Consider the following 23159-nt stretch of genomic DNA (forward strand, 5'->3'; position numbering starts at 1 on the left):
TTGTGTCACTCTGTGATTCATTCATCATTTATTTTTAAAAGAAATGCTTTATCTTGGGAGCACTGGGAGTGAGGCAGGAACACATGCTAGATGGGACACCGGTTCATTGCAGGACACCATATGCACACCCACACACTTTTTTTTTACACCTGGAGGCATTTTTGCTTAGCCAATCCACCTACTGATATTTTTTTGGGTAGCTGGGATGAACCTGGGGAACATGCAGAAAACCCACTCAAGCATGGTAGAACATGCATAGAAACTCCACAGAGACAGTTACATGTGTTTACGATAAAACCAGGGACATTACGAACTGCAGCGACTCTGTGCCATGTGTAAGGCTACACTTGGTTGATTGAGCAAGACATAACAAGCAGAAAAACATAATGATGCAGTTTGAGGATCCAGTACCAGAAGAGCTGCGACATAAGCACTTGTATGTCCCTATCTTGGAAATAAAAAGAAAAAATTGACTTGTTGGCAAAGAAAGCAAAGAAAACCTGGCTGAGGATCTGGAGCTGTACAAAACAATAGAAAACAATCTGAAACAACTAAATAATTCATTCAAATGACTCCTCTCAATTCAGAGGAACAGCGAGTCTTCTCTCAGTCTCTCCCGGGTTGTCAAGCCCCTCACCCACTAAATGAATTTATTCTTTATTGCATTGAATTGCTCTGATTTTCTGGCTCAAACAATGCCAGCTTAGACAGAGAATCAAATAAGATGCAAGACAAGGTAAAAGACAACACGTTTGATATAAATATCCAGCAAAAAACAAATATACTGTAGATTGGACTAAAAAAAAATGATGCAATGCTTCTCTGTTGTATAGTTTTGCTATGACTACTGATCATCTCTTTGTTGTGGCTTCATTCTTTCGATGGTTATGTCATTATTTATAACAAATACCAGTTCTTCTACCCACTTCCACTTCGCAAAATAATACTGGAATACTACATTTTATCTAAACCATAATACCTCTGGTCTGAGTGTATGAACTTCATGTGGCGTGTTGCATGTTGCACATAGGGTTAATACGAGTAGCCTAGTGTAAAATGCATGTAACGTTGGCATGACGCAAGTGTGGATAGTCAGTATGGCTTTTATTAAGGATCATCATGACCATCCACAGCAGAGGTTGAGAAGCAGCAGAAAGAGGGCTCAGTAATGCACTGACATGATGCATAGCTTTGTGAGAGACTCAGAAATGAGAGAGTATAAAATAGATATATTTGGGAACTAAACAGGAAGTATTTACTTTTCCATAGGTTCCACCAATACCTGTTTATTTCCACCAATGTATTAGAGCCCACACACTGAACATGTCTGCACCTACTGCTTAGTTCAGCCCATAATTAGTTTCCCTTCAGTAGCAGAGCCACAGGTGACTATAGTAGCCAGGTTTTTCCCATGGATTTTGGGCATGAAAAGAGGTCTATGGGGGCTATAATTGTTCTTCTGATTGTAATAATGGTACAGTATTATGGCCAATCCATACTCCCTGTCAAAGGTTTTGTATTTTTCCTCCCTGATCTGTATTATTAACTCACCCCTGGCCTACATATGCTTCTGTATCTGGAACTCCGACCCAAGGATATTAGAAGACCACTCACAAACAGGTGATGTGCTTGTACAATCAAGAGAAATGGGAAATGGTGTTAGTTGATTGTTCTATTCTGTCAAAGATGTCAGAAGGACAAATGCATTTTATCTATACTAGTGGAAAATGTGATGCTTATTTCACCAAAGACAAGTCAACAAGAAACAGTGGAAATCAACGCTAGCTTGAAATGTCAGTCAGCTCCCGTTGTGCTAAATGAAGTGTGTGGCTTTCGGAAATGCATTATTTATCTATTTATTTGACTCTGTACCTTGATGTTAGGAGGGCTGTCATAAGACCATCACTGTCCCTAATAACATACAGCTTGTCACTTTTCTGTTCCAAAGCTTTCAGGAGGAAATGGAGTTTAATCATGGTTTCTCTCTATGCATTTAAGAAGACTATTACCGGCAGCGCAAAGTCAGATCTAGGGGACGGGCGGATGAAAGGCTCAGCTTGGTGTTATTGGAGAGAGAGAGAGAGAGAGAGAGAGAGAGAGAGAGAGAGAGAGAGAGAGAGACACTCTTCAGCCATGCTAGTCTCTCATTAAAGGGGACACAGGAGGCTAATCAGTCAGTTTTGTTCTGCAGGGAGTTGCAGGTTTAATTGGGTACTTGTGCAAGTTCCAGCCAATTCTCTAGAGAAAAAGCAGGACCTGAGTTTAATTGCAGATCAGTTTTCTTCTCTCTTTGCTTTGAAGATGATGTCTGTTGTGAGGTGGAGTCATGTTTATTCGAGATATGCATGAAGCTTGACAGTAAGGACTGATTGAGGAGCATGTGAATGCTTTTTTTTTTTTCAATGTTAAACCAAGCACTTTGCTCCCTAGCTGGGGAAGCATTAAGACTCTTAGTTCTCAGTACATCCTATTTCAGTGTCCAGTCTCAGAAAGCAATAATCAGAATCAGCGCATTACTAACAGCAGCCATACAGTATTATAAAGAGTTTTAGTCTTGGTTTGGGCATCATAAAATGAAGGGTCATAAAAAAAAAGAATGCATAAAAATCAGCAAAGATTATAAGTATGCTGTAGATTCATGGCAGAGGGAAATTTCCCTTTGCTGTCATCTTAAGGACAACTGCATATGGTATGCTATTTGAGTGTGATTTGCTCAGACATAGTACATACTCCTCTAGAAGGTTGTGTAAATGCCTTTAACCACTATAGCACAAATTATTTTGTAGAATTAGACTACAGTCTAGCTGGCGCTTTCTAGCAATTTAAAGAAATTGGTCCAGTTATCTTATTCTGTACTGGTTCTATCATATCATATCTCTCTTTAGTTCCTGAAAAAAATGAAACACTTTTTTTTGCCATACCTCATTAGGAAAGACTGATGTACAATGTGATTAAACGTAACTGGAAATTTGAATCTATAATGTGCAATAAAACTTGCAGTATTTCTAACAACTTCATGATGCAAATGCAGAGGGTGGGAAAAAAAAAAAAAGCTAATAGTTTAAACAGTTCCCAATCATAAAACTTTTAAATGACTCTTACGAAGGTTTCTCACTTCACATACCATTTCCTGGAATAATTTCACAGCATGTCACTACAAAATAGCTCTGAAGAAAAGCCAGGCAAGGTGCTATCAGCTAAATAACTGTGTAAACCTTGCTAGTTGAGTTTCTCGGAGTAGGTTTTGAAGATAATTTAGTTTTGAAACAGTCAGTTTTCCCAGCAGCAAGAAATAGAGCCAGAAAAGCTGCCAGGTTGTCCGTGTTAGAGATATGGCCAGGTACCGTCACAGCAAAGCATTATGGTTAGGCTGTAAATGCCATCACAGTTAGAAAATTGGGAGGATGTGGTGTATTTTTCATTATTTTAATGGTTACCATGCAGCCAAATACCACTGGGCTGTCAGAGGGACCTTTCGGTTATTTATGTATATATCTAGCACTTTATACCCTTATAAATGATCCATACAATAAAAGCATATGACCTCGTTTCATACAGACTATTCTTTTGCAGACATATGGGAAAAGCAATTTCTTTGTTGTAGAGAAGCAACTGAAGAGGTAACTAGGCATTTCAACTAGTGTTAATGATGCAGCGGGTTATTGTATGGTTATTTTTGTAAAATCAATGACCCGAGTGGAGCACTGCTTCGGGTTTCAGCGTGGACAGAGACTAATCTAGATTAATTGCTTTAGCGGTGAAATATAGTACAGGCTGGGAGACATATGAATCCCATTGGTGTGTTTTTTTATGATGATTGGCACATAATTAAACATAAATCGATTGAAGGACAATGTGTGTCTCTTTCTAAAACCAGCAGATTTTATATATATATATATATATATATATATATATATATATATATATATATATATATATATATATATATATATTAAAAATATGCACATATGTATGTATGCAAATTTAAAGCCTTATCTTGTTTGATATAAATGCTGTATGGAGAAAAAAAAACATGTGGTGCCTCTTCCCTAATATTACATTTTTTTTTTTTTCTTCACATTTTAATGTCTGTATAAACTCTCTCATGAATGATATGAGCCACTATTGCTCAAGTATTTAATTCAGGTATATATTAAAGCTTCTATACCTTAACAATTTCAAACATGTTTAGGTATTTTTCTGGACTGTATCTGGCTGTTCATAAAAACACACCCCATGTATCAATAAACAGTTGTAGAGTGTTTTCTCCCGCCTCTCGAACTAATAGGCTGTTTGCAGAGTGACCACCATTATTATTCATAAAGCTGCTAATTGTCTCTCAGCACGTTTGAAATCAGTCTTTTATAACATACTGCAATTTCAAAAGAAATGCTCTTACCATTAAGGTTTAACTTCATTAACCCATGAGATGAAGCAGTGTGTGTTTTCAAAGTTTTTCTCCCAGGCATGAGTGGTTCACACCTAAGAATGAGAAAAAGTTTACTCAGAGATTATGTAGGGTTTTCCATCTTAGGAACAAATGAATGATTTATTTGCTGCTTTGCAGCAGGAATAGTAGATTTCTCTAGGCTCTTTTCACTCTTTTTTTTTTTTTTGAGTTAATGTAATTGCTAGCAGGTGGCATGGTATCACAGTGGGTAGCTTTGGTGCAGTACAGCTCCCTGGTTCAGTCCTGAGCTTGAGTTAATCTCTTTGCAGAGAGTCTATGCATGCTCGTTGTATGTCCCTGTGGATTGTCTATAATATATAGTTACTGGATGGGAGTTTGCGCATGAAAGTGTGTGTGTGCATGGTGTCCTGTGATGGTGCCATCTTGTTCAGGATGCATTTCGATCTCATGACACTTCGACAAAGAAAAATCAACAAAGTTATTAAAAGCAAGTGTGTTAAATATTGCTAGAATTGCACTTTTACCTGTAGATAAAATGCTTACTCGCATACTACAATTAGTGTCACTAGCTGTTACTTCACATAATTACTATTTAGAATGATGTTACTTGGTTTGCCACATACCCTCTGTGTTGATGTTTAAAGAGTTTTGGTCACCACTAAACTGAGTAACCATATTACGAACAGATTACAAAGACATTGTGTTGCTGCAACTCTTTACTGTCTAAAACCCACCAAGAAAAGACAACATATAGGCCCTTTGCTGTCTATCTAAACTTTTATGCAACACCCAGGATGAGAGCTAGAAGGGTATTGATGAAACCTGGGTGATTAGGCAACCAAGTGCGCCTTATGGAGCCCATGCAAGAATGAACAACACCATTCCCCTCGAGCTAAAACTAAGTGGCTATTGGCGTGTGAAGAAACAGGAGAGATTTGCCTTGTCTTTCACACATATATCTTCTGAAGCTGCTGAAAGCACAAAGGGAGAAAAAGAAGCAAAACAGAATCTTTTTTGTAATCATTCTGAATATAAATATGCCATCTAGATGAGCAGCACAGTGGGTTGCATCTGAATGTCTTTTCTTGGTGACTTGGTTTTGTTTGCAAAGCTAAGCTCAAAGCTTTGCTCTTCCTCTCACTTATGCAGGACTGAATGCACACCAAAAGAGTTTGAGGTTAAAGCCAGGTTGTAGCCAGGTTATAACCATCTAGAACAGACAAAAATGGTCTTAAATTCAGCAATGGGAGGTGATAAATAGTTTCAGATGATATGTATTAGGATACATGATACACAATAATGCAGGTAAACATGTATGATTCGATGCACTTGGATTCAATATCTGACTCAATATTATATGATTCATTCCCAATATGATTCGATTCAGCTAACACAACATGACTCACATGGGTTTAATTTAACCTGCATTGTGTATATTTTGTCTTAACAACACAACTGTTACTTTAATTGAAAAATATAACAGTTGTTGATCTTTTGGCCGCTCCCTACGTGCATGAGGGGTCGCCACAGCGGACCAACTGGTCCGCACAACAACTTGGCACAGGTTTTACGCCGGACGCAACCCTCCCATTTTATCCGGGCTTGGGACCAGCACTGCATCCAGTGGCTGGGGTGGGGGCACTGGCTGGGACTCGAACCCAGGCCTTCCGCACAGTAGGCGAGAAACCTACCACTGAGCCACCAGCGCCCAATGAAAAATATAACAGTAAATTACAAAATAGAAATCACACTGCTTTTTGTTTTGTCATGCAGCAACAGAATGGTGCATCTCACACGTAGACATTGGTGATTCCTCAATGAAAATTCCTCAATTCCTCAAAAATTCCTTTTGTTCTTCTGTATGCCCAGGCAAACATTAGGTGTCTGGTGCATCGATCTGAGACACGTATAAGCTTGTGTAGTTTTCAATTCAGACTGGATCTAGACATGTAATCAATGCTGCAATATCATAGAGTGTTGGGCTGCTTTTAATACAAATCATATTTATACTGTATTCAGTGTTAGATTTCAGTACCAAGGCTTATGTTTAAATATTAAGAAGAAGAAGAAGAAGAAGAAGAAGAAGAAGAATATGTTGATGTAGTTATATTGCTGTTTTTGTTGCTGTTGTTGTTGTAGCTGTTGCTGTTGCTGTTGTTGTTGTAGCTGTTGCTGTTTTTGTTGCTGTTGTAGCTGTTGATGTTGTTGTTGTTGTAGCTGTTGCTGTTTTTGTTGCTGTTGTTGTTGTTGTAGCTGTAGCTGTTTTTGTTGCTGTTGACGTAGTTGTTGTAGCTGCTGTTATTGTTGTAGTTGTTGTAGCTGCTGTTATTGTTGTAGTTGTTGTTGCTCTTGTTGCTGTTGTTGTGGCTGGTGTTGTTGCTGTTGATATACCTACTGTTATTGTTGCTGCTGTTGCTGTAGTTGTTGTTGCTGTTATTGTTGCTGCTGTTGTTGTTTTTGCTGTTATTGTTGCTGTTGTTGTTGTTATTGTTGCTGTTGTTGTTGTTGTTGCTTCTGATGCTGCTGCTGTTGTTGTTGCTTCTACCAATAATTAAATTATTCAATATTAATACATTTCCGAGACCTTCTGTTGTGGATACAAATACAAATATAAATGATCTGATAAACCAAAACAAATAGTAGTGTTATTTACTCAGTGCATGAGATATAGTGTTTGCGGAGTGTGTAGTATTTTGGGAATACACTATTGGTGAGTTTTTATTTATTGGTGAATCATTCTGAGGCATCCATATTAGAGGAGTAATACCCTGTCTGTGTCTGTCAGCCCTCAATAAAAATAAATCCATAATAATGACCTCCTTCATGTTTTGGAGATAAGACACAAACCCCATTGGGCAAATCCCAGTAGAATAATTGTTTTCCTATTTGTTTTGCTTCTTGTGGACATCAAGTTCACATTTAATATACCCTGCAATTCCTTCTGTGAACCAGAGGATAAAGGTATTTATAATAGATATTTGATTACTAAAAAAGGGTCAGAAACAATCCATGCAAATCCACATCCAGACATGTGTCTGCGTGATGGTAGCACAAAGCATCTCAAAGCATCACGCGTGTGGATGTGTCTGTTTGCGTCTCAGCCTCGTCTTTACTTTCCATCTGCTGCTTGTTTTTGTTGAGACACAATCAGCAGCTGTTGGTCCTGCTGCTCTTCTAATGAACTAGTGCTGCATCTGAACATCAGAACGTGTTCCTATTTTAGTGCACCAAATTTTATTAACTTGTGAAGCAGATGAAGAGACACGCTATTTTGGACTTGCATATATTAAACTCAATATTGTAAACTTTATAATAGCTACAAAAAAAAATCTTAGGCACAAATAAAGAAATAAAGCAAGGATGCTTGGAAAAGTGAAATGGAAAGTTTCTAACCATCAGGAAAAGTATTATTAAAAAAAAAAAACCAGTAAGAAAAAATATACCATATACTTGGTATGTCCTCACAATGCTTATGTAATAGCATCAATTCTGAGGTAGGTGTAGGTATTTTGTGTAAGTGATGTAGTCAGTCCTGACTTTTTGCCTCCTAAATTGCTCTTATAGGATCTGATGTCGAGCAGCACAGTGTCAGAGCAGGTAACGTTGTTGCCTCAGGATGTGATCCTGAGCTCCAAGTGTTGACGGATTTCATATGTTCTTTCCCACATATCCTTAAGAGTTTCCTCTGGGTAAATTGTTTGCTTCCCATTTCCCAAAAAACATGCCTGTAGGTGGATTAGCTACTTTAAATTGCCCTTAGAGTACAAATTTCATGAATTATAAATGAGATTATTTATTAGTTTAAGATCAAAATAAGGTTCTGTAGATATTCATTCATGATTCATCATCCAGAATTCATGCATTTCTCACAACTCTATCTGTTTTTAATAAGTGCAAATGGGGATGCATCTATAAATGCTACTAATAGATTGATCAGATGAGCGGTGTAGTGTTAATGGATTCATGCACTACAGATTAAACCATTTTTTATGGAATGACATCATATACCAGATGGATGTAACAGAGGAATGTGCTTCGTTTCAGTATTAATCATTATTGTAGATACTGCTGTTTAGAAATTAGGAGTCATATGTGTTATGTGTTTACTCAATACTCAGAACTAGAGGTGTGTTTATCAAGACAAAGTGATGGCCATATTGCCAGACTGAACAGCACATGAGCACATGAGTGAAGCAGCACAGTGTATTACCATGTTGGTGTAAGTTGTTCTTTAGGCATTTATTCATTCAGTTCTTTGTCCTACTGTAAGAAATTTCTTTATCCTCCTCAAGGTGGTTTACTTTCTTTTATATTTTGGGATATAGAACCAACTAAGTCCATTAGAAAAGGTGTCTGGCAGGTATATCTGCAAATTAAATGCAAGAGTAGGCAGGAACACACAAAATACCTTGGGGATTGAGCAGAATTCCTTCTGAAAGTTGTAGGAGTGGAGTGTAATAAACTATTCTGTGCATACCTGTACTTAGATCTGCATTCACTAAAATAACAAAAATAAATTAATTAATTAAATTAAAAATAAATAATAATAATAATAATAATAATAATAATAATAATAATAATAATAAGCCAAATGCCAATAGAAATAATACTTATATAATTTTTTTATTCTCAGTTTTTGACTTAGGTGGTTGCTTGGTTCTAAATACGGATATTGATTTTATTATGTTCACACAACTTTATAAGTCGTTTTGGACTCTGGACTCTGGGATTTGTGCTCTGGAACAGTTGTGTAAGAAAGTGTTAATGCATCTGGTAGATTAGTAGATTAGTGATAACACCACAAAACAAAAGGCTTTCGATTTTGGGGATTTCTGTAAGCTCTAATGAGAACATGTCAGCCTTTAAAATGCCAGATGAGCAGAAAATTAATGAAAGATGCCAACAAAAGCTCTGTCACTTTTGCCTGGACTGTTAGCTGTTATGCTGTAACAGCGCCATTGAAATGAATCTGATTTCTGTTTCTAAAGTGACATTTGTGGCTTCAGCATTTTGACAAACTGTCCTCCCTCTCATGGGCTTTTCAACAGCAGTGGCTTTTCTATAGTGACTAATCTCAAAGATGCAGCGTATCTCGCTAAAGTGGATGTTTCCTCTTTTGATTGCTGGCAGTATTCAGTAAAGATGTCAGGAAGTGCAGACAGGAGAATGCGGGTTCAGGTTTGGGTTTTAAAGTAATCAAAGCAGACAAAGCAGAAGGAACAGGTGGTAAGTGTAAAGCATAAACAGACAGAAGGTCAGGCGATCAGCAAACAGAAAAACACTAGGCTAGACATGATGGGGAATTAATTAAACAGGTCAAAACCAGAGAAACAGGCATTAAGGTATCAGTAATGTCAGAGGATAGAATCTGGAGCTCTACTTCGGCAAGAGTCCTGGTTATTTCATGAAGAGTGCTTGTAATCAGAAGTCTGGGATTGGGAATGGGGATAGATCTGACTGATTGTCAGCTGTCATGGAGTTTGATAGAGGATCTTTTGTATTGTAGTTCATTTCATCGTTAGTAGCTTCCAGAGCTGGTACGGATGCTGACAAAACCTCACATGAACCGCACAACCACTCTCAGGCATGACCCACATGATTCATGGATCTCTGCGGTGGAAACGACACACGGCTTGTTTTCTGCTGTTTTCTATTAAGCTGAATCAAGATGAATGTTAGAAGAGGGGGTGATGAAATGAGTTTTTCAGATTTGCTCATGAAAAAAAGACATTTGATTCCTTCAGCAGGTTCACTGCCGCAGAGTGTTTGAGGGTTTTTTTTATCTAGTAAAACTAGGAAAATACAATTGTTTTCTTGTTTGGCTGTAGTCTAGATGAGAATTTGAAATCTCAGCAATTTGTACAAAAGCAGTTATGAAAAGAAATTTGCAGTACAACTGGTAGGAAAACAGTCAGATTTTGTAAACGGTTACTCTTTCTCATTTTGTACATGATTGTTTTAGCCTTGTCCTTTCAACCTCTGTCTCGGACCAAACTAGGTACTTAAATGTACTCGTTTTAGACAGTATGGAAAGCCAGTACACTGAGTCCAGCTGTAAATATTAGGCACTGTTCTCTTGTGTATTTGAAAACTGAGCCATTGTTTTAGCTTATAAGAAAAGGACATAAGAATAAAAGTTAATAGATGGACAGACTTTATTCAGGCTAATGCGTTGAACAGCAGGCAGCAGAGAGAAAGATATAAAGAGAGAATTATTTGTTGAGGCATTTTATTATTATTCATCTTTGTTAATAATCACCTTCCACATTAAACTCAAGGTATCTTCATTACCTTGGTCTTTTTAACTCATCTAAATTACAGACACATTTTAAGCTACATGGTCAGCTTCCCTTTAAAAAAATGTGTCTCAATGCCTCACACTGAACCTCAAATGCTTTATATTCACAATATAAAAAATACGCTGTTATTCACAATGCATTTCAGAGATATTTCCAGAGTGAAATACTTTATTGTACTGCTAGTCTAGTAATTTGCTAGATGCTGAGTTTTTCAGACTAAATATATTTGCCATGTTCAGCCATTTTACTATAGAGAAAATTGTTCATTTCTAAATCTCTTTTCTGGTCCAAGGTAATCCTCCTGCTACAGGCACCGGTACTCTGATCATCACACTGGAGGACGAAAATGACAACGCACCCTATGTGGTGCCATCGGTTGTACGGGTATGTGAAGATGCCAAGGAGGTGAACGTGGCAGTGATAGGAGCACGGGATAAAGATATCCACCCCAACACAGACCCCTTCAAGATAGAGCTGGGTAAACAGCTGGGTCTGGAGAAGACGTGGAGGATGTCCAAGATTAACAGTGAGTTCCAGTTCAGTTCAGACCAAACCCACACTAACACTCAACCTCCAGTTAGAGCTGTGATGCAAAACATCACATCAGAATGAATAAAGAGAGCCAGAGATGATAAGACCTTCAGTAATAAACAAAGAACAATTGTGGTCTTCTGCTTGCTTGGGAATTGACAGTGGAGGCAATTATTTGTCAGGAAAAAAAGGAATGTGGTTAAGGCAGTAGCAAAGTAAGAGAACACTCAAAATAATTCATTCTGGCAACAGTGCTAGTGCTATTAATCCCTGCCACTTATCTGTTGCATTATCTGTTGCATGATTTCTTGTCTTGAGGCTAGGAAAGAAACAAAAAGTGTTAGTAAAAAAAAAAAATGGCGAGCTGAAGCTTTCAGCAGCAGGAGAAGAAAAAAAAAAGGAGAACAGAAGAGACTCAGAGTAGAAGTAAAGAAAAGGGAATAGAATGAAGAAAACAGAACAGATGAGAACCAAATAGATGAGAACACCCAGAACAGAAACAACAGGATAGAACAGAACAGAAGAGAACTAAACAAAAGAGAACGGATTCTAAAAGAACAGGATAGAACAAAGAAAAATAGAAAAGATTTGAAGAGAACAGAGACAGAAAGAAAGAAAGAGAACAGAAGAAAACAAGGCAGAAAAGAGAACAGGACCAGAAGAAAAGAGAGGAGATGCTTCAGGCTTCTGCTTTGACAGACGGAGAATAAATCCTGACCTCAAACATTCTGTTTGATTGACACGAAGGAAATAAGACAGGGAAGTGTTTTAGGATGCAAGCATGCCTGAGTGCGCATGTGTGTTTTCATAAACTATTGTCTTCTCCCACAGATACACATTCACAGATCATGCTGCTGCACAGTCTGAAACGAGCCAACTACAACCTGCCCCTGGTCCTGACTGACTCCGGCTTCCCACCCCTCTCCAACAACACAGAGCTCAAAGTGCAAGTGTGCACCTGTAAGAAGAACAGAATGGACTGCAACGGAGTCGGCTCTCTTCGAACAAATCTGCTGCTGCTGCTAGGCCTGCTCCTGTTCTCCACGCTCTGTGAGTGTCACGCTATAGAGTGAGATAGATGGAAAGTTCTAGAACAGTTTAGATAATTATTTGATACTGATATTCCAATGACGTCACATTCCACATGAACTGTAATAAAACTCGATGAGGAATATGATGTCAGTGGAAAATAATCAAATTCTGTGTAACAGTAACTTCATGCTGCATCAAATTACCCCATACTTTATTATTTTTGCTGTATTATATCACATTTAATTTGCCTGTAACCATCTGCACATTTTCAGTAGTTACAATATAGTTGCTTGTATATTATATGTATAACTGCACAGTTATTAGAGACATTTAGTTTTTCTCAAATGCAACCTCTCACAGGGCAACATATTGACTTCATTTCTCCAAAGACTCCAATTCTTTTTCTCACTATTTTGGCTGCACTTTTTTAAGCAGTATGAAAGTACAGTCTGCCTTGTTCCGACCTTTTGGCTGATCAAGGCCCCTCTCGGACCCTTAGCTTGTTTACTGGCAGCAAGCCTAGGTCTTCAGGGCCAGAGAAACTACTGTTTGTTTGGGCCCTTCGGGTTAAATCCTGAATATATCTGCATAATTTATTTTAAAACATGCTCCCTGTGAATTTTAAATCGTGCATCTAGGATAATGTATCATGGCCAAAGGTAAATGTTATGGTAATAGTATGATTACAAATAGTTTATGGCTGATTTATGAGTTTGCATATATACAAAGTCTGTATCTGAATGTTTATAGTTATATATGTGGTGTATTTAAGTGCAGGTCTTTTCTCTGCCGCTTTAAGCTCATTCGTTAAAGCTGCCCGTGACATACTGTTAGCTGAGTTAGCTCTAGTCTTTATATTTTATTACAGTTTTAAATGTTTAACAGTAAATTTCTCTCTATTCATTCTTCTCAGCCAAGAGGTGGAGTGACTTGGTGTATAATAAGCACCCATAAAAGCTGCAACATTTTTACGACAGAATTTAAAATTCCTCCATTTCCTTGCTACATTCCATCAATAACTCTGTGTGTGTGTGTGTGTGTGTGTGTTTGTTTTTTGCCCTGCCTACCCATTACCTTGTTTATATCACATGGCATAAGCAGTATATCTCATTTATACCATTTGCAATAGCATGAATAATTTACTCCACTCATGAGAGGAGGCCATAATGGACCTGTTTCTAAGGCAATTTAATAGAGAAATAGATTTCTGAGTTTTGAAGATTTGTGTTCTACTGGGATTTTGGGTCTACATTTGGTCGATGTGCTCGTCTATGTTTGTGTGTGTGTGTGTGTGTGTGTGCGCGGATATGCTTCTATGGCTGACTTCCATGCCCAAGGCCTGGTTCGGGTAGAAGCGGGCTCCATCTGTAATTCATGGCACAATGAAGGCATTGAGAGGTCTGAGCCCAACATGACCTAGAGGCATCATTCCTTCTCTCTCTCTCTCTCTCTCTCTCTCTTCACACTCTATCTTTGTTTCTATCACCCTCTGTTTTTTTCATCCTCTTGCTATATCACTATTTCATTGTCTGCCCTCTAATCAGTCACCATCTTTCACGTTTTATTTACTGTCTTATGTCGTTTTACTCCCACAAACACAAACCCATAGCTGGTGTTTTCTTTTTCATCTTCATTTGTTACCTGATATTCATAACCATTCTCACAATTAACCCCGGAGTCAGTTTTTCATCAATATCAGCAGTCGTTGCACTGTTGAATGTTATAATTGCCAGGCATTGAGGGATTCTTTGGTCCTGGTGTCATTCCTTTATCTTTTTCTTTTTTTTATGCTTGTGCTTTATGCTTTGGAGGACAGTGTTATTCGTTATGTCCACCAGCCTACAAACCTACATTGCTACAGTGATGACTAACAAATGACTCTGATGATATTGCCTGAGCAATCTTTCCTATATACTTATGTGTGTGTGTGTGTGTAAGTGCAAGCTTTCTGCTTTGTCCCCTCCTAATCAGTTATTTGTGTTTTAGTGTCTGTCTGTGTATATAGTTTGTGTGTGTGTGTGTGTGTGTGTGTGTGTATGTGCCTGTGCGTGCATGTGTGTGTGTGTGTGAGCCTGAATATCACCACGGTAGAGAGAAAATCCATATTTTCTGTTTTCCCTCCACTTCTTACAGATAAAGCACTCCAATACGCTTGCTTTTTGTGGAGCCATAAATAATGTATGTAAGTGTTGGGAGCAGCACAAACATGTTCCATATGAAGGTACATAAGTATCTCGTTGTTGAGGTACTCTTTCAGCACTGATAAATCCTGCACCAAATCCTGCAGCTTACCCGATCCTGCCGCCCTCTAATTACACACAGCAGCACATCGTGAGCACTGTGCAACATGACCGATTAGTTCTGGCTTCACTACCACACACACGCTATCGCTGTTGGTCCCACTGTGCAGGTTTGTCGCTCTTTGAATACATTGACTTGATTTTTTCCAAAAACAAACATGTATCTTTTTTATTCATTTGTTCTCAGAAATCAGAGAGCTTGTGATCTATCGCAATTGACTACTCCAAATCTGGGCATGCTGAGGTTTGAGAGACGGTAAGAAAAGGCAGGCAGCTAGTCATTACAGTCCTCCCAACATCGCTCAGCACCGGTTATGGGCTGATCAGATAGCGAGTCTCGATGAACAGTCAATGAATGCAACCACGGTTATCTCATATGCAAACAAATGAAGCTGTGCTGCTTCTCCCCACTGTGAGCCTAGATTTCCTATGGTGCACATGGCCACAAATGCTGAATGGTGGTTTGTGCTGTGGAATTCACACACAAAAAAGATAGCAACAGTGCCCCCTGTAGGTGTACTTGGAATCTGCACTAAGGAAACAGTTACCAGGCATCCTCACACCACAGCAGGGAATGATTTGATGTAACAGCAATATAGTTATGTGGCAAACAGTGAAAGGATGTGAGAAACTATATATAAACCTAACTGTACACGTACCTGTATGAACCAGTTATCCAATCATCCGAATGCATAAAATCCTGCAGATACAGGTCAAGAGCACAATGAGGGGAAATCTCTGTTATTTTAACTACAGATACTGGTTTTTAGTATTTTTCAGAAATCTTCTGGGATTCACACACATAACTATTTTACCCAGAATGGTGTGAAAACAAATAAACATCATGTGAGCGGAAGGTCTGCAGGCTAAAGTACCTTGTTAATGAGAATGAACAGATTCACCTGAGCTAACAGAAAGTCTATAGCAACTCAGTATAATCACTCTTTGTAACCGTGGTGAGCCAAAAAGCATCACAGAATGCACAACACAGCGCATTGTTCAGGTGGATGAGCTACAACAGCAGGAAACCACATCAGCTTCCACTCCTTTCAGCCAAGAACAAGAATCTGAGGCTAAAACAACCACAGATTCACTGAAGCTGAATATTTAAAAAAAAAAATGTTAAAAATCACCTGACCTTTTCCCAGTCTTTAACTGTCTATCTTTGGTTGATATAATGTGAGTCTATATCAACTCATCAATAAACATGTTCAAGAAATGAACTGTCACAGAAAGAGGCCATTCAACTAATATATGACCAACAGTAGCCCATTGGTAAATATATCAAATAAACATAGATTGTCTTGTTTTCACACCACTAACTGTTTCAAAAATGCCAGGAAACACTTTCTGCCACACTAATTGGTCCTGCAAACGCCCTCGGCATGACCCATCACCACACTTCCTCATCTTCATAGCCCTTTATTATCACAGCTAACACCAGGGCTAGGCCCTAGCGTGCAGCAAGAGAATTCACTTCTCACCCTCCTCCTTCCTAGAACCACCTGCTCAGCTCTGCTACAGGGGGTTCCTCCAGCTTGACTCTCAGCAGCAGCTCGTTTCTCAACATCTCTGTGTTTCAGCAGGTCCACGGGCAGTCTCAGCACTCACCCAGCAGCAGCAGCAACTAAAGCAGCAGCAGTGTAGCAGCTCTATCCACCAATATCAAACTTGCCTCCATTCCATCTCCATCAATGCATCAATAAATGCTTAAACTTTACTTTGCCATAGCTGAGCTCTGATGGTATTCTGTTGATTTATTACAATGTAATGGCTGCATCCTGCTCGGAAATGCTCAATTAGTGAATATGCATGGAGGTAGAGAGAGACAATAAGATAGCAACCTAGAAGCTTGTGGTCAGAAAAGCGTTCAAAAATATCAGTGGCCCATGGCTTCAGGTTGAGACTAGCTTTGTCATGGTCCAGTAACTCACATCCAAAGGGGGATTTCTGCTTTTACAGAAATCTATATACAGAAGTAAAATATTAAAATTGTTGATCGTTTAATTCCTCCATTTATTTACTGCAACTCATTTCCACATATTACGATCCATTATATGTTGATAAAAAAGAACCCCAGTAACCGTATGATACAAATCTGGTACCAGTAAATACCAGAAAGGCAGTATCTGGCGAATGAGAAGCAGTAGATCAGAACTGAGCAAGACTTTTAAAGCCACTGCTAATCTGATAAACGATTCTTGGAGGGCCGAAATGTAATTAATCCACAAACAGGGAAATAAGTCCAAGCTCCATCCATCACACAACTGAGCCACTGGCACTCCACTGAACTTTTAAATCCCCTTTTCTACCAAGACAACCGCTTTTACGCTTTTAATCTACTTTGACTCCAGAGGAACCATATCTTGAAGGAAAGAAGAAAAAATCCATCAGAATGACATTTAGCAGCATTTCCCTATTTTTAATCCCTCTGTGGCACACATGGTGCACCTCACTGTGACCACTTCTTTCGCCTAATTAATATCAGGCTAAAATTGGAAGGATTTATTGTGGTTTCATTGTGAAGGCTGTTATTTGGTAAAAGGTAAATGGAAAACAGAGCATTTGCCGTGGATTAGTAGAAATGTTAATCTTTCCTTAAAATATTAAGGTGTCTTTAATGTTTTGTAGCCAGATATATTTAGAGTTTCTAATTGGCTCACTGTAAAGTTTTAAAGATGAAACGTCCCTCAACGTCAACTTTGACAGCCATCTGCTGTTGCATTTTCTTTTGAGGACTACAGAATGATTGTGTAGAATCTCTCTGTCTAAAAGAAAAGGAAGAAAGATTGTGTATCATGTGAACAGGCTGCTGCACTGGAGCACAGGGGTCACATGTTATCATGTTTTCTTCAACTCCAGCTGACTGCTGCCACAACCACTTTCTTCCAATCAGGATGATCCTAATTAGATCAAACACTCTTTCGTCCTACCCCCTCAATCGTTCATTTTCTCCACGTTGCAGTGCTGTGGCAGATGTCAGGTCTGCACTTTCCTTCACTGTTCTTCTCCTGGTTGAGTGTGTGTGTGTGTTTGTTTGTCGATATGTGTGTAGGTGTGAGGTTTGTGCATGTGTGTTGGATTATCTGTTTCTCGCCTGACTTCACTGCATCTCAGAGATGTAGGGTGAATTGATTTGCTTATATATTTTTATGTTTCTCACACTTTTTGCCTAAGCTGAAAGAATTACCTCGTGTGTGTCTGGGCCTCACGAGGTATTCCCTTTATTCCGTGCGTGAATAAAGGGTGCAGGAGTCATTTGCAAAAAGCATTTTTGAAACAGAGGAGCTTTTCGCTGTGCTTCTGAGCAGTGTTCAGTTTTTATTTCCCTTTCATATTCACTTAAGTCCAAAATACAAAAGTGCCTAGATGGGAAAAAAAAACACATAAAAGAGGGGGGAAATCAATAGTTCTTCCTATTAAATATTCCCCCCATCAGATCTGGCACGCTCGATCGGTCTAGCATTTCTCAGGCCTACAGGCCAATTCATTTCTGAACGTCTCGCAAAATTACAGCTTGCATTTTTCAAAACTGGTCCTTAATCTTATTTTGTGAATGCAGCCCAGGAGAAAAACAGGAGCGAGAGACAGAGAGGGGAAGATGGAAAGAGAAATAATAATAATGGCGCTAGTGAAAGATCCGGGAAGTCTACCTTCGATATTACTTTTGTACATGAGTGGATTCATTTGTCAGCCCAGTAGCCAATACCAAAGTTCTGTTTTATTTGTTGTAACATTCTCTTAGTATTAGAGGTAATGGAGTGTTATGTCCCTCTGGATTTAGACTCATGAACAATTCTTTTGAAACTATAAAAATCATTTCACAATATAAATAAGTTCAATTGTTATATATGATAGAGAATTGTAAGCAAAGGTCACAACGGATGTTTAAATTGCCACTGGCGCATTTCAGTTTGATGTATACTTTTGCTATTACTGCTAAGACTAATACTGAAAGGTTTTTAATAGAACTGTGACTTTTTGCACCAAAGTTCATTTGTTTGCTTCAATTTTATGCATACCTTATGAGTGAGATAAAAATACCAGCCGGTCTGCAGGAACATGGCACCTGTTCAATCCAATTGACCGCCCCCTCCTCCCCATTCACACACACACACACACACACACACACCCACACACGAACAGAACAAAGAGGTGGAGAAAGAAAAAAATCCTAGCAGATCACTCACACACTCATTTTGCAGTAACTGCTTTATCCTGGTCAGTGTTGTGGTGGATCAAGAGCATATCCTATTACACGGCAACCTGCATACATACAGCCGCACGTTCATTCACACCTAGGGGCAATTTATCTTAGCCAGTCCACCTACTGAGAGGTGGGAGAAAACCAGTGAGCCCGGCGGAAAACCACATGGACATGGGGAGAAACACAGACAGACAGACAGACAGACAGACAGACAGACAGATAGATAGTTAGATAGATAGATAGATAGATAGATAGATAGATAGATAGATAGATAGATAGATAGATAGATAGATAGATAGATAGATAGATAGATAGATAGATAGATAGATAGATAGATAGATAGATAGATAGATAGATAGATAGATAGATGCTGCAAAAAAAAAACAAATCTAGACAAGCTAAATGCCCCAAGAGGTTCAAGATATTCACCTCGTTTCACTTTCAGCCTGCTGCTTCCACCCCTCCACCCTCTGAGCCGACACACACACGCGCACACACACACACACATATGCATGCACGCACACATAAACACACACACATACACACACACACACAGTCAAAACATCAATAATGCATTGGCATGTTTACATCAGCTGTCTAAACTTTACTTAAGAATGCGCATCAGAAAAACTTTTGAAGTCTTAAGATCTTCAGTGGTTTTTAATCATAACTTTAAAGTGTTATAGCTTTGATTGCCTTTTGATCTTTGATAAACTGCTTAAAATGCCCACTGTTTACTCTTTATTCTCATGCTCTCTCTCTGTCTCTCTCTCTCTCTCTCTCTCTCTCTCTCTCTCTTTCTCTCCCCCTCTCTCTCTCAGGCTTGTAAAGATCAATCTGTCTGTTGCCCTCTTACACCACTGATGAGCATCTCCCAGTCTGTGCCCCCATCAAACCAAGACTGAGGCAACTGGCAAGGACCTTTCACCACATTTCAGAAGATACCTTTAACTCCAGATCCCCAGTTTATTTTGTCCAGCACCATCATAATTTACCCATCTCTGTCTCTCTCCCTCTCCCTCTCTCTTCCTCTCTATCTCCCTTTCCGGCTTTATCTTTCTCTCATACCACTGGAAGCTGTCATGGATGCTACTGCCTGAATGAACTCTCACTGGATAAGGATGTGCCGGATGGGGGAAAAGAAGCAATTAGACTTTCTGATGTATTTTATTTGTCTCTGGTCAAAGAGTACTGTACGACTTTGTTTACTAATGTAAGGCGAGGACGTAAGGCGTGTTTAGTCTGCCGTGACTGTGGTTTCTTAGGGCAAGGTGGTAGCCAAAAGCCTTCAAAGTTTAAAGTCAAAGCTCTGGAGTCTTTATTTTTTTTTGTTTTGGTTTTTATTGCATTAGTTGTTATGGAGTGGAATATATCTTTATAGTAACGGTGTGAAATGGTGGGGGTACACTATATATATTTTATTTTTTACCATTGTACAAATTTATTGATTAACTTATGTAATTTGACTGCAGTCAATTACCCCTCCCAAATAAAAGACAAAAAAACTGTATCTTTTTTGCATATTTTAGACACTGTTTTCAGTGCTGTTGATGTATTTCCTCTTTTTCATGTATTAACTCCAGGTTTGTTTGGTTTTTTTTTTTCCCAAAAATGTTTAGTTGAATCTGGAGTCCTACACTGGTTTACAGACTGGTTGTCTGTCTAACCTGCGTTTTCATGGCTCTGTTGGTATGACACTTGTCTCAGTGTCCCCTCGTCTCCCGCAGAGAGGCCAAACAAGGCTGTCGGTTTGTCGGTTCGTATTTTGCGCTTGTGAGAAGTGGATCAAAAAAAAGAAAGAAAAAAAAATAACAAGATGTTTGTGGATTTGTGGGATAGACCCCTTAAGTCCTTATAAAGCAAAGTAAACAATGACGTTATGAATGAGTTATGTGTGTCTTTTGCACTAATTTAATAAAGCCGTTACTGTACTTCCCACCACTTTTGAATTTTTTTATTATCATTATTATTATTACTATTATTTATTCAAGGACAGTTTGAGGTATGTTTGTGCAGAGTAGGTTCTTTTTTCTGATCCAACAGCATGAAATATGAGCACACTCACATTGTAACACTGAAGAGCAAATGGATCCTAATGGTGAGCTAATGGGTTGAAAATTAAAAGATTCCACAGGGAGAGCTATCACGGCTTTGTGGAACAATTTCAATTTCACATTGATATGTCAGGCCACAGAATAAAGGTAGGCTCTCTGAACAGTCCTCAATATTCTGAAAGAGTCCATGAAGCACAAGTAGACACAGAACTGCAACAGAAAAGCATCCATAGATGGAACACGATGGAAAAACCATATCCAGGAAGCATGTATTGCCATTTATGAACATGTTTCTATAGCTGAAGAGCTTATGATTTTCTTCATATTGATGGTTTGATGATGATTTACATTGTTGTTAAGGGAATTTCAGAATACTTGCATTTGTATAGATTCTTTTGTCTGTAGTTAGTCTTTGCACCCAGTTTTTTAGAGCCACTGTGCTGTGTATGGAAACAGTTTTGCCAAACCTGGAATAGAATGAGAAAAAAGAAATAAAAGTCCACCATGATCTGATCCCCTAACCCAGTAAGCTACTACTATACCTGAGTAATGCTTAAAAATATGAGGCAAACCCTGAAACTGTATCACATTCATGCTTTTTCTTTGCCACAGCTCTGTCCTCTTTACAATAGCATCCTCATTGTGAATTCCCCCTCATTTTGTGCTCCATCAATTCTTAATCACACTATGTAAATAATAGAGCCAGAGCCTTTTTTCAGCTAATGTTATACAGTCTCAGGCCTGTCTTGGAAAATATTCTCCATGGGAACACAAAGCACACAGCATTTCGATATGGGAACAGTGGCAAGCTGACTTTAAATCAATAAAAGATCATGGTGCATCATTAGGATCAGAGTAATGAAACATAATTGGAACATAGCTTTGATTCTGATCACTGCAGGCAATGGAAGAGAGCCAGCTTTATGAAATGTTCATGTTCAGATCTGCTTCCAGGCTACAGGGATGGCTAAAGCATAATTCTTTCTAAGATTTGCCCCTAGTTAATGCATAGAAATTTAGGACTTTCCACTACTGGTGACAGTGGTTAACTATTTATGAGAATGTTATTTGTAGTTTATGAAATGCTAAGTTACTGTATGTTACATGCAGTATACAGTATATTCCTTTCCGGAGGTAGCTTTAGTGGCCACATTTTTCAGAGGTACCTTTCTCATTAAGCAGCACATTTTCCAGAAGGGATTCTTAGGAGGTGTTGTGGTCACCCTCACTTGTACCATGGATCATACGTTTAGAGCACTGAACACATATCTTAGACTTTTTCACTACTTTTTGTTAGCTTAATGCCTCACTTTCCCAAACTAGTAATTGATACTGGCACATCTAGACTGATTGTTAGCTAACTAGCAAGTTAATCTTAGTGGCCAGTACATTGCAAGTCCCAATTTAATTAAATTCAGACTTATTTGTACTGAACCTTTAACAGTATATATTGTTACAAAGCAGCTTTAGAGAAATCTAGATCTAAGACTGTAATGATCAAGCCTGGGAAAACGGATTAGATAGAAACGTCTATAAAAAACAACAAAAGTGGCCCTAGAACAGGGCCTTATATGTTATATATCTTATATTTTATATGTCTTGTGCTTTTAACAATAGGTATTCTCATCATGCAGCTTGGCATAAATCCAAGTGCAGATATAATTCCTAGGTGAGGATGGAAAGAAAAACTCAAGAAAACATGACAAGAGGATCCGGATTCAAAAAGACAACTTATTAGGGTTCCTGGATAGTAGGATTATACATTATTACAGTATAAAGAGACTGTACTTCATATGTTAAATATTTGCTTGTCAGCAGGTTCAGGCTTTTAAATCTCACTCCTGTGACTGCTCACCTTTCCTATTAGTTATAATGTAGTTACAAAACATTTCATATTTCATATGCTTAATCTTCGATAACAGAAAAATCAGCTGGGATTTTAAGGGATTTCTTTTCATCATAAAAGGGTTTCGATAATCTGAAATACGCACGTCAGTTACAGAAAAAAGCAATTCACTTTCGATATTGTATCAACAGTTTGGCCCACCAAGTTTTCTGATGCAGGAAACAGATTTATGGGATATGACACGAATCTGACACACAGAACCTCAGAAAGCAGCAACCTTCCAAATAGGACAGCTTTTATCTAAGTGTGCAAAAGCTGCCCTAAAATACTGTCTACCTAGGGACCAGCTTTCTGATCGGAATGCAGTGCACATGGTATTGACCCTGTTCTGTAGTTTTATATTGTGTAGTGTATACTCCCTGTGTTCTATATGCTTAGTTCCAGTATGTAACTGTGAGGTGATGGTTCACTTCTCTGTC

General features: G+C 38.6%; 1 protein-coding gene and 1 non-coding gene across 2 annotated transcripts in view; one reads left to right on the forward strand and one right to left on the reverse strand.

Moving 5' to 3' along the window:
* The window catches only part of cdh13 (cadherin 13, H-cadherin (heart)), a 344517-nt gene extending 323793 nt beyond the window's left edge, over positions 1-20724 (forward strand). Inside the window, exons 13-15 of the mRNA XM_058388412.1 lie at positions 11003-11236; positions 12073-12291; positions 19602-20724. Coding sequence (XP_058244395.1) covers positions 11003-11236; positions 12073-12291; positions 19602-19609 — 461 coding nt within the window. The 3' untranslated portion in view covers positions 19610-20724. The remainder of the gene's footprint in view (positions 1-11002; positions 11237-12072; positions 12292-19601) is intronic.
* trnas-acu (transfer RNA serine (anticodon ACU)) lies at positions 6049-6119 on the reverse strand. The gene has a single exon. It is a non-coding gene; the product is annotated as a tRNA-Ser (tRNA).
* Positions 20725-23159: the final 2435 nt, after the last annotated feature.

This window comes from Hemibagrus wyckioides, linkage group LG04, assembly GCF_019097595.1.
Source record: "Hemibagrus wyckioides isolate EC202008001 linkage group LG04, SWU_Hwy_1.0, whole genome shotgun sequence".
NCBI classification, from domain to species: Eukaryota; Metazoa; Chordata; class Actinopteri; order Siluriformes; family Bagridae; genus Hemibagrus; species Hemibagrus wyckioides.